General features: G+C 36.6%; 1 protein-coding gene across 1 annotated transcript; it reads right to left on the bottom strand.

The window, feature by feature from the left end:
- Positions 1-7,421: 7,421 nt before the first annotated feature.
- Positions 7,422-11,851, bottom strand: LOC145047915 (DNA gyrase subunit B, chloroplastic/mitochondrial-like). The gene is made up of 20 exons (XM_078996278.1): positions 11,495-11,851; positions 11,251-11,407; positions 11,072-11,152; positions 10,881-10,994; positions 10,662-10,718; positions 10,489-10,590; positions 10,242-10,392; positions 10,062-10,138; positions 9,859-9,969; positions 9,643-9,713; positions 9,392-9,533; positions 9,217-9,315; positions 8,976-9,104; positions 8,767-8,881; positions 8,510-8,691; positions 8,318-8,434; positions 8,172-8,225; positions 7,991-8,096; positions 7,791-7,921; positions 7,422-7,683 (listed from the first exon to the last, which is right to left on the bottom strand). Exons 1-20 carry the CDS (start codon positions 11,632-11,634, stop codon positions 7,615-7,617), a joined length of 2,205 nt encoding a protein of 734 aa, XP_078852404.1. The 5' UTR covers positions 11,635-11,851; the 3' UTR covers positions 7,422-7,614.
- Between the last annotated feature and the right edge of the window lie 469 nt (positions 11,852-12,320).

Here is a 12,320-nt window from a genome sequence, read left to right as displayed (position 1 = left end):
ATCGTGGTTCTTATGTTGGAATGAGAAAATCTTCGATTTGAACATTATACCACCCACTTTGCATGATGTACAACTCGCTCTTCGTGTTCTTCAACAATCCAATAACATCTTCAAAAGAACCACCAACACTTTTGGGTTTTGACTTCAAATTAAATGCAACCTTTGGAGATTGTTGCTTTGGAACCCAAATTTGCTTCACAAATTTAGACTTCACAACATTTGAACATTTTTGTGAGTAAACTCGCTTGTTTTTACGATTAATCTTCTTCTTCTTTTTCTTTCTCATCTTTTTGCATCTTGAAGACTTGATTTCATGAACAAACCCACTTTCCACAACATCAACTTTGTGAGTTTGAATCAAATCTTTTGGAGTTTGATATTTGTGAATTTCTTGGATCATCGGCTTCCGATAAGGAATCATACCTTCAAACGAATCACAAGAACAGAAAATATCATCAGTTTGAACTCCAATTGAGCAAAACACCTTTCATCATGAAAATCAACTTGAACTCCTTTTTCTTGAACATCAGGATCATCATCAAGAACACCTTCCCGAGCTTCATGACAATCTGCATAATATTCAAGTTTATTGCTTCCATATTTGCATTCAGCACGAGAAATTCCTTTTATGACTTCTCCATCTCTTATATTTCTTAGTCTTTTTTGATATGTTGTAACCAAACGATCAAACAAATCTTTGGTTTGAAAAATTGGACAACTAATTAATTCTCCAACTTCATTCTTTTCTCCATTTACAACGATATCACATTCACTTTTCAATCCAACCGTCAAGCTATAAAGAAGATATTCAAAAGTGAATTCATATTGAACATCTTAACTATGTATCATCCATTTCTCCATAATTGCTTCTTTACTTTCGAATCAAACGATATGAACTTGGGTTTCCTAGAGAGAGAAAGTGACAATCAAGAAGATCTTTAGAGAGAGAAAGTGAATATGAACCAAATTCTAGTAAGAGAAAGTGGTACAAACAAGTATTCTACAGATAGAAAATCGAATTATGTATCAAATCAAGGAAAAATTCGATTTCTAGAACACAAAACACTCTCTAAACACGAAGATCAATAAGAACATGAAGAATCACCAAATCAAGATAGCCATCAAGGATCAATTCTTGATCCAATCAAGAACACCTTCTCTAATACCAATTGTAGTGACATAAGAACATGGTTTGGCATGCGGAATTAAAGTTTGCACAATGAACATGGTGATTTGGGTGCTAAAAGATATATTCGATCATAGTAAATGAGTACAAAAAGGGATCTAGTCTAGAACTTCATAAATTTATCACTCACTAATCACTATGACTACATCTCTCAAGCACACCTCTACAACTGGTATGAACCCACCTTATATAGAGGTGTTTACATGTCTCTCTCTCACTTTCTAATACTCATTAGTCATCAGGCTAATGCACCATATGTAAGTGGGTTTACAAAAATCAAACCATCTACAAAGTCATACATGAATAACTTTACACCCCAACACCGCACCATTGGAGCCTCTACTTTGGCCTTCTGGCCATCCGTCGCCCCAACCGACGCTGGGGTCAGCGCCGCCGTTGGCGCTGCTGTCAATCTAGGGCAGTTGGCCTTTTTATGGCCCCTATGATTGTAATGAAAGCAAATCAGGTCTAATATCTGAACCGTGGGAGCAGGGGAAGTACAATCCTTGCCAAAATGTCTAATCTGGCCGCACTTATAGCAGCCGAAACCCGACCTAGTGCGGAAAACTCGCTCATGTGAACGACCGCACTTTCCACAACGGTCCCCCCTGTTGTCCCTTCAACCTCGCATTGAATCCCTTGGGTTTCTTCCCCAAAACCCCTGCAACTTACGCAGTCTCTGACTTCCTCTTCCTGAGGTGCTATAAATCAATTTCCCTATCCCGCGCCCTGGCAATCATGGACTCCAGGATCGGACAGGACGAATAACTGACATGCTCCCAAATGTTGGCTCTCAACATATCATGATAGTGGGTCTTCCGCATCTCCTCATCCCCTGCATACTGGGGTACCAACAAGGCCCTCTCCCGAAACTTGGCAGTGATCTCCGCCACGGTCTTCGTAGTCTGTCTCATATCCAAAAACTCTCTGACCAGCTGCTGAAGCTCCACAGCTGGCACAAACTCAGCCCTAAATCGAATAATGAAATTTGACCAAGTCATAGCCTCGATGGCTGGGGCTCCCAACAAATCACCAACTAACTCCTACCAATCCCTGGCTCGATCTTTCAAACATCCTATAGCAAAACGGACCTTCAACCCTTCCGAGCAGAAGCTCGTCAACCGCACAGACTCAATGTCTACGATCCATCTCCTGGCAGTAATGGGGTCCTTCGCCCCATAAAAATCTAACACACCACTCCCTCGAAAGTCTTTAAAGGACAGTGTGTGCGTACCCATCTGGCTAGATGCCAGATCACTCCTGAATGCTCGGAGGCGATCTTCCATCAGCTCAATAATTCCCTCCTTGATCGACCCGAAAATGACAAGGGTCGCATCAAGGATACCTCTCGTGATCTCAGATGCGATGAACTCGTGTAGCCCGTCATCAACCTGCCCGGATCCTGCACCCGAGCCTGATCTCGATCCTAATCCTGAACTTGATCTAGGATGAGCAGTTTTTCCCAAATCTCGATCCCGTACCGGTATCGTATCGGAACCGGTACCGAACCGTATCGAATTTAAAAATATGGGACGGTACTTGGTACTCAAAATACATTAAATTCGGGAATCGGTACCGCTGGTACTGGTACTAGTGCCGAAAACCGGTACTATTCCCGATACCGGTACCGGTGATGTTAATTCGGTTCGGTACTCGGGATTGATTTTTGACCAAATTCGGTTTTTGGGAAATTGGGAACGGTACAAGTCGGTACCGGTTCCATCCTACGCTCATCCCTAACCTGATCCTCCTGTTCCTTGTCGTGTGATTGCCATACTAAAAATAAACACATAAACAGCAGGATCATACATACCCCCGCATGGTCTCACACACTCTCCAAGTTTCCTCGTTCCATCTCGGCCCTCCTTGACTCGAGTACGGATCTTCTACTTCTAGTAGTACGGACCTATACTACCTTCCACATCTATCTGTACTTTCCTCAAGGGTTGCTTCGGCTTCACCAAGTCCCTCTACCGATACCCTTTCCCTACTCTAGCATGCAGTTCTCAGAATCATGAATCATACACATAACAAGTATGGGTATCTTGGGGAAAACTTACTTGAGCTCGGTCGATCGCACGCATCACACACCTTGTCTTTTCTCAAAATTCCTTAACTTAAAAATTTAGAACTGTTTTCCTTGAAAAATCTTTTAGTTCCTCGGTTTGAGTCCAGACACCCCCAAGGGTGTGTTCGAATCCCTCAAACCAGGGCTCTGATACCAACTTGTAACATCCCAAAAATCAAGGCCAGAAATTCTATTTTTAATTAAGTGGTTTATAAAATAACTGATCAAGACATTACAAAAATTATGTCAATACATAAAACCGTAGTGTCATGTCTCAAAACCATAACATCAAAAGTAATGAAAAATCATAGTACAATCCCAGAAACCCCATGCGGAAACCATGTGTGTGTGTGATGCGCTGCTACACCGCCGGCTCCTTCCCTTTCGACATAGAGGTACCTGAAACCAAAACCAAAAACTATAAGCATAAAGCTTAGTGAGTTCCCCCATCATACTGCATACCATATAATATCATCGGTATCTTTCAACCGGTAACTGCCATCGGTATTTTTCAACCTGTAAATATCATCGCTATCTTTCAACTGGTAACTGCCATCGGTATCTTTCAACCGGTAACTGCCATCAGTATCTTTCAACCGATAACCGCCATCGGTATCTTTCAACCGGTAACTGGGGACTATTTCACCCCTTTACCCCTAGAATACAATAGCAAGATATAAACATACAGTCAGACATATCGGGGTACTAACCTACCCCTTGGTCCTAACGACCTACCCCAAGGAAAGACTATTCCCTGTCACTACCACTTACACAAATATCAAATCACGCAGGCATATATCATGAACAAATCACATAACCAAACCAAGATAATTATCACAAAGACAATTATCTACTAAATACCCTTGTTGGTGGGTCGGCATTGTGGCCCTACACCCACCCCTACTAGTAGGTAACTCACCTCGATGTCGAGTAGTGACTGAACCGTCCTCTGCGCGAAGATCGACTCTCCTCGTCTCCTCAATCCCTATATGATAATCCCCAACTCATCAAACAGAACATATGACCCTAGCCAGGTAATACCATAACCAATCAACGTTAACATTGGTCAAAGTCATCACCTAGTTGACCTGACTCGTCAAGTTGGTCTACCAACTCGTCGAGTCCATGCTTCATTAACCCAATCCAACCCTGACTCCACACGTCGAGTCTAGCAAGAACTTGTTGATTTCTCCTTCATTCAAACCATCGGGACCACCTTCATCCGACTCGCCGAGTTCTTCCTTCGACTCGGGGGTTCATCTCCCTCATAGAAACGTGTCCAGTCTATGACTCGCCGAGTTGTATGAAAAACTCGTCGATTCCATCTTCAACGGTTGGGAGATTGCCTTGACTCGCCGAGTCCCATGATTCCTAGGTCCCTTTATGTGTCTAAGCATCTACGGGACTTTCTTTCCAAACAACTGGTCCATCCACACAAAAGGATTTGGTGGACAATACACACTGACTCGCCGAGTTCCAAGAACAACTCGTCGAGTCCCTGCTTGACCCTTACTATACAGCCGATTTAAATGGGTGTTAACACATCAAAACCATAGATATGGCCTCCTAATGTCCATTTTATACGTAAAGTTCCAAACTTGGTGCACATGCATCGGGTTTTTGGCTCAAAAATCCATAAAAGGTGCTCTACAATGTGCATGGGGATCTCATGGCCATAAAGTTGGCACCGTTATGCCATGATACCCCTCCAATGACTCGGATCTGAAAGTAGAACCCCATGAATCACTTCACAAATCCGAAAATGGCTTGGGAAACCCTAAATGCACCCAAAATATAAGCCCTAAAGATGAACAACCAAATGGAAGACCAAAACAGGGGCATTTACCATGATTGAGCTGAAGATGGAATAAGATCTCTGGATCTACAAGTCCCAACTCGGATTCCTAAGCTTCTTCCCTCCTTTCAAGCTTCATAACCCACCCAAAAGTACCAAAATGGCCTTAGATCACACAAAAACGGTTAGGGTTTCGATATATAGCTTCTTGGGAGAGATAGGAACGATGGAGGTTGAGTTAAGTCATTTAAATATGGTGCAAACCCTTAGATTTAGGGTTTCCCTCAAACAGAATTTACTCGTCTAGTCAGTCTCCTGACTCATCGAGTAGGTCACTTAAAATACTCGTGGATCACGACCCCACTCGACGAGTTGGGCCACCAACTCGTCGAGTCCCAGAGAAAATACAGAAATGCTTAATTTAAATGCGTACCAGGAATCAGGTGTTACAATGAGACTAATCGGGTCCAAGTGCAGGTCCGGGTTTTCCGATTCTTGGACCAGGTTGGATCGGTACAACTTTACATGCATACGGTAAAACTTGTTAAAATGTGTTTTGGGGTTTGATACAACTTATTAAAACGAATATGTTGTTGGGTTTGATACGTTACAACTCGTTAAAATGAATATTTTTTGGGTTTGATGCGGTACAATTCGTAAAATTGAATATGTTTTCGTTCCTTGTGTCATTTGGACCGGTCAAAGTTTGATTGTTTATATTTTATACTGTTTGTTTGAAGGATTGTAACTCATTAAATATTAAATCAAAAACAATAAAATTATATTCTAAACTCATCTACAAACTTTAAATTACACTTTGAAAAAAAAATCCATGTTAATTCGACTTAAAACAAATCAGATATGTTTGTTTAAAAAATTTTACAAAATACAAAAGTTTAAATTTCTGATTGAATAGTTGGAATATTTCAGTTTTGATATCTCATCTTTGAAGGATTGTAACTCTTCGAATATAACACCAAAAACAACAAAATTATAGTTTAAAATCATTTACAAATTCTAAATTACATGTTGGAAAAAACTGCATGTCAGTCCAGCTTAAAAAGAATGAGATATTCTTGTTTAAAGAATTTCACATAATACAAAACTTTTAATTTTTTGCTAAAAAACTGAAATATTTCACATTTGATATCTCATCTCTAAAAGTTTATAATTCATCGAGTATAACATCAAAAATAAGAAAATTATAGTTTAAAATCATCTACAAACTCTAAATTACAGGTTGGAAGAAAAACACATATCAATCCGATTTAAAACGAATGAGATATGTTTATTTAAATAATTTCACAGAACACAATTTTTTTTTAAATAAACCGATCCAAAACTGGTTTTTACCCAGAACCGGTCTTGAAAAAAACCATACCGGTTTTGTTATAGCTTATTAATCATTTCTTTTAGACGTTAATTCTCTCAACAATGCCATCGTTACGTATTAACAATTCTTTTCCTTATTTGTATTTATAATTTATACTATTGGGTTTCAAATTCATGTGTTGCAGAGAGTTTTAGAATTATTTTTATAAAATTTGATTGCGTTGGAGAGAGAATGTGTGGCAAAAAAAATAGAAATAACAATATACTTTTTGTTTTTGCCACAGATACACACAACCATGGACACACGACCAAGTTACGCATACACATAAGAGATTTTCACATGCAAGCATACACAATCACACACAACCACAAACACATACATACTTGTTATAGTATTGTAATATAAAAACTCCACTATAAAAAGACATTAACTTATAGTAGTAGGATTACGAAATGAATATTTGAAATAAATTATTGTATTTTGAAACCCAACTATAAGAAAACATAATTTACAGAAGGATTATGAAATTGATAAATAAAATGCTATATTGGTATGTGAAAATATTCATAAACTAATAGTTATATTGTTTCACAACATACATTCATGAAAATGAATATGTAAAAAAAATAAATAAATAACAAACGAATTTGAAAAAAAGAAAAAGGAAAAATAATGAAAACAAATCATCAAAAATAAAAACTGATTTATGATATATTGTTAAAATCAATATAAAGGATAAGCTATCTAAAGTAAAAATTGACATAAAGACATGTTGAATACTTGAGTTGGAGTAAAATCACGAAGGGTATACACATTCAAAACATATTACACAAAGAGATGCCATATGATTATGAACGTTATTGCTACTAGAAGAAATTTAGTTCATCGGGCATCACATTTCTATTGTATGTTGATAATATGTTAATTGCGTATTCTAACATGAAACAAAATAAAAATAAAAAATGAAAACACAAGTGTCTCAATTCTAAAATGTTGAAGACGAAGGACTTGAAGCTACAACAATCTCTTACTATGGATCTTAAGGAACTCAAAAGTCTTTTACTTTTGCCATGAATCTAACACATACAAAGCATAATCATAGGTCCAAAAATGAACAAAAATCACCACCTCTCATTATCTTTCCATCTATTCGCCTTTTTTTTCTGTACAATCATCAAATATAACACAAGAAAGAATTTGATTTCTCTCAAATAATAACTTAACTTCAGTCTTCAAATATCAAGATTCTTCAAATCCATCTTCTTTGCTGTGTTTTTTATCATCTCCTTCCTCGCATCAACCTATACATATATTTTGCACCATACAACACATCAAACATCAGAGTAACGATAACAAGGGCATTCACGTCTTTTCAAATTCACATTTGTATTTATAATTTGAATCTTACCCTGGCACCCATAAGGCTAGAAAAGGTAACATTTGCTTCTGCCATATCTTCAACCACCATTTTCTTCAAAAGCCTTGTCTTTGGGTCCATAGTAGTTTCCCATAATTGTAATGGCATCATTTCACCCAACCCTGCATTTTATACAATATTTCACTAAATGACCATTTTACCCTTTTTACAAGTTTGCTAAATCTGTTTACCTTTGAACCTTTGAATAGTATACGATGCATTTGAAGGGAAGGAAGTCTGAAGGGTTTTAAGTTCTGATTCATCATAACAATAAAATGCTTGCTTCCCCCTCTCTACCTGAAATAATCACCAAAAATAAATTAATTTTTATGAAAAGAACATTTTTATATTACTAAAAAAGAAAATACCAACCTTATATAGGGGTGGAACACCAACGTATATGCAACCTTCATCAAATAAAGCTCTCTAAAAAACATGAAAAAACACAAACTCAGGCTCTGTTTCTTCCAAAAACAAATACAAATATAAAACAAACAGATTATGTCTGATGATATTACCTGATATCTATAGAAAAATGTTAACAATAATGTACGAATATGAGCACCATCAACATCTGCATCAGTTAAGATGATGATTTTATGGTATCTTAGACCATCTTTTTTGAAATCCTCACCCTGAAAACATGAAAATCGAGATGAAAAAAAAAATGAAAAGTTAACAAAAGGGAAATGAAAATATAAAATATAAACCTTGACACCAAGTCCAAGGGCACGAATTAAGGTTTGAATCTCTTCATTCTTGTACATTGCAGCTTCATCTTTTCTTTCAACATTCAAAATTTTACCCTTTAATGGAAGAATAGCCTGAAAGTTCTTATCACGACCTTGTTTAGCACTTCCACCTGCTGAGTCTCCTTCAACTAGAAATATCTCTGCAGATTTTTTTTTAAAAATATTGTTTATTTCTAACTACTTTTTAAAAAAAAACAAAAGGAATTGAAGATTACCAGCTATTTCAGGATCTGTGGATGAACAATCTGCAAGTTTTCCAGGAAGAGATGAGACTTTCAAAACACTCTTCTGTCTCTCCAAATCCCTTGCCCTCTTTGCTGCTAGAGCTGCCTAGTGACACAAGGGCAAATTTGTAAAAAAAAGTTAAAAAAAAATAGTTGGATTTAGATTAGACTACATTACAATTACATAATATTTGTCATACCTTTAAAGCATTGAGGGATTTGGAGAGGATTTTGTCAAGTACATCAGGATTCAGCTCCAAGTATTCAGTAAGGAATTCTTGAAGTGAAGAATCAACAATCTTTCTCACTTCTGGATTTCCTAATCTTGTCTTTTTTCAAGAAAATGAAAAGTGGGAGAAAATTATTACTTTTTTAGAAAAGAAATGACATCATGTTTTTTTATAACTGAAGAACATAGATATGTAAGAGATTAGAGATTACCTTTGTTTGGCCTTCAAACTCGGGATTTGGAAGCTTGACTGATATTACACAAGTCAACCCTTCTCTCACATGCTCACCACTTAAACTGATATCTTTTTCCTGAAGCCATGGATGGAATCAGTGAATGAATGGAATGGTTTATTACAATGATGAACAATGGCAATGAAAATAATACCTTGATAAGCTTTGACTTCTTTCCAAGGTTATTAAGAGTTCTTGTTAATGAAGCTTTGATACCATCTATGTGGGTCCCACCATCAACTGTACGTATGCTGTTTGCATACCCAAGCATCGTATCTGAATACGCATCTGAACACCTATTCAAACCCAACCCAATTTAGATAAACATTTATCATTTTGGGTAAGATTCCAATTACTTCATGTACATGTGAAACAATAAAGAAAGAGTAGTAATTACTAAATTACCATTGGAAAGCTACATCAATAGTGGTCCCATCTGCTTCTTTTCTATAGCTCAAAATGTCATGAAGTGGTTGCTGAATCAGAAAACAATTGTCACTTACATTGAAAGCATAATAGTCATAAAGTAGGGCTAAATCACTCTTATAATTCGGTTAATTTTCCAAAGCATAATATCTTGATAAGAAAAAATTTAAAAGCATAATAGGAAAAGGCAAACACCTTATCAGCATTTAGCCACTTCACATACTCTACAAGTCCTCCAGCAAAGCAATATTCATCAGATCGATACTTCTCAGGGTCATTATCCTCTTTCTTGAGAGTAATAGTTAGCTGTGAATATTTGAAATATATAAAATTATCAAATATTTAAGTCAAATAAAAAAAAAAAACACAAAATGAAGGTGTATTTATTATGACTCTACCCCAGGGACTAGAAAAGCTCTCTCCCTGACACGTGCAGCAATAGTATCATAATCAAACTCCATTCCAGATGTGAATACTGCATTACATTATACAAATACAATTTACAAATTCAAATAAACTACTTTCTTGAAGTTTAATATTTGAGATTAAAACAACAAAAGAATAAGAAAGGAAAGTACTTTCAGGGTCAGGTCTAAATTTTATGCGTGTTCCTGTGTGTTGATCTGCATCAGGTGGAAGATCTTCATATGCTAAAGGTTTAAGAGGCTTTCCACGAATATAACTTTGATGACATTCCTTGTTATCTCTCCAAACTGTAACTTCTAATGTCTGTATGTAAGCAATAAGTAAAACAGATTTTGTTTATTTGATTATCTTTAGGAATAGTTTAGTATAAGAGAATTGAAAGATATGATAAATAAGCACCTCAGATAATGCGTTAACTACTGATAAACCTACACCATGTAGTCCACCTGAGACTTTATAGCCACTACTGGCCCCACCAAATTTTCCACCAGCATGTAAAACCTGAATCGTTGGATTTAATATTAGCAAATCGGTCGAGTAATTATTAGAATTATGAAGAAGAGAAAACATACAGTTAACACAGTCTCCACTCCTGACTTTTTTGAGCCTGGATGTATGTCGATTGGTATCTGTAACATGAAAGTGAACAAGTAAGATGAAGGAAAACAGGTTTTAAGAAGAAGATTATTGGATAATTAATCTTGAATTCAAAGGGGTTTTGCTTGAATTTTAATTTAAAGTTCATAAATTAGAAACGAGTAGTTGGAATTTGAAAAGTTAGAAGTATATACCCCGCGTCCATTGTCAGTGATGCGCACTGAGCCATCTGCAAGTAGAACAATGTCAACCTTTGAGGCAAATCCCGCTTGTGCTTCATCAACACAATTGTCCAATATTTCGTAAACCTGAATAAATCGATGTAAAAGAAGATATTCCAGATTTACAGTAGCGAAAAATGAAGGAAATAAAGTAAGGAAGATACCAGATGGTGAAGACCACGGAAACCCGTGCTTCCAATGTACATTCCAGGTCTTTTCCTCACAGCATCTAAACCTTCTAATATCTGAAATGGGGAAGATTAAAGAATGTTGATGTTTATAACAAGAACCCATGTCAATTTTGAATTTATAAAGTATTAGGTCAAAGTATAAACGTCTTCACCTGAATATTTTCAGACCCGTAATTTTCTGAACCATCTTTTTCTTTACGGGCGTCGGCAACGGAACTTAATGACGATGACTTAAAAGCTCTTGGGGTTAGCAAAGGACTTGGAAACAAAACTCTGTTCGTCGATAGTGTCCTCGCTCCCAAATTTGACCTAAAAACAAATTACAACAGCTTTATAGAATTTAACGATTAACAATGCAAACCCATTTAGTTTGGTAGCAAAGAATCAAAGTTCCACCTGGGTTTTAGGAGGACAGAGGGTTGAGAAAGGCGGACAGAGGAGATACAGAGACTATGCGTGGGTAGCCATAACCTTGTGGACATGATTAAACGAAGAGAATTGTAATATGTTGAATGATGAGGTTTAAGAAGAGCCATTCATCAACAGTCTGCACATGAAGTAGTTTTCACAGTTGGGTTGAGAGCAGAAGAGAAGATAACGATGGTAGCAGCAGTGGAAATGGGTGGGAAATTACAATTGTGTGTTGTTTGCCTCTAAACCCTACCTCTTTGTTTTGAACTTCGCTCTCTAAACCCTATGGTTCCAATCCCTCTTACTACAACATTTGGTAAAGTGTTCTATCGGAATTGAGCATATTTTTTTTGTGTTATACAAGATACTGTAGCCCATATTAAAATCGTTTTTCATATCCCAGCACATTGTGAAGAAAAATAAATTTCTAACTTTATTTTCTGAGTTTTATGCAAAAACCGTGGTTTCGTTTGTTTTTATTTCTTTTCTTCCTCAAACCTGTTTACAAATGTGGATCGAGAGTGTAGGTTAAATTTACCGATAAAAAAAATAAAGATGATTTTTTTACCCTTTTTTTTTTCAATTTATCAATTCGTTATTAATTCTTGGGGTACGTTTGTTACAAAGTTTCCTCATGGCTAATGACTAGCATAGCATAGGTGTACACACCATCCTAATATAAAGATCATGATCTCTCGTGATACTCAAACGCCCAATCAGGTGGAAGTGTGTAACGTTTCATTTTCACAATCAAATATTTTCATTCTTATTAAGATAAAACTCCACATTATAAAATTCATATTAATAAAAA

The sequence above is a fragment of the Lactuca saligna genome, chromosome 5 (assembly GCF_052625555.1).
Source record: "Lactuca saligna cultivar CGN05327 chromosome 5, ASM5262555v1, whole genome shotgun sequence".
Taxonomy (NCBI): Eukaryota; Viridiplantae; Streptophyta; class Magnoliopsida; order Asterales; family Asteraceae; genus Lactuca; species Lactuca saligna.
Note: the sequence above shows the minus strand (reverse complement) of the source record. Positions and strands in the feature narration are given on the sequence as shown.

What these genes read in the sequence shown, in the direction of transcription:
- LOC145047915 (XM_078996278.1), bottom strand. Translation starts at nt 11,634, where the DNA reads ATGGCTCTTCTTAAACCTCATCATTCAACATATTACAATTCTCTTCGT. An exon ending in AGAAGTCAAAGCTTATCAAG is followed by an intron (nt 9,316 to 9,391) that starts GTATTATTTTCA and finishes CCATGGCTTCAG; the next exon opens with GAAAAAGATATCAGTTTAAG. An exon ending in CATTTTTCTATAGATATCAG is followed by an intron (nt 8,226 to 8,317) that starts GTAATATCATCA and finishes CATGTTTTTTAG; the next exon opens with AGAGCTTTATTTGATGAAGG.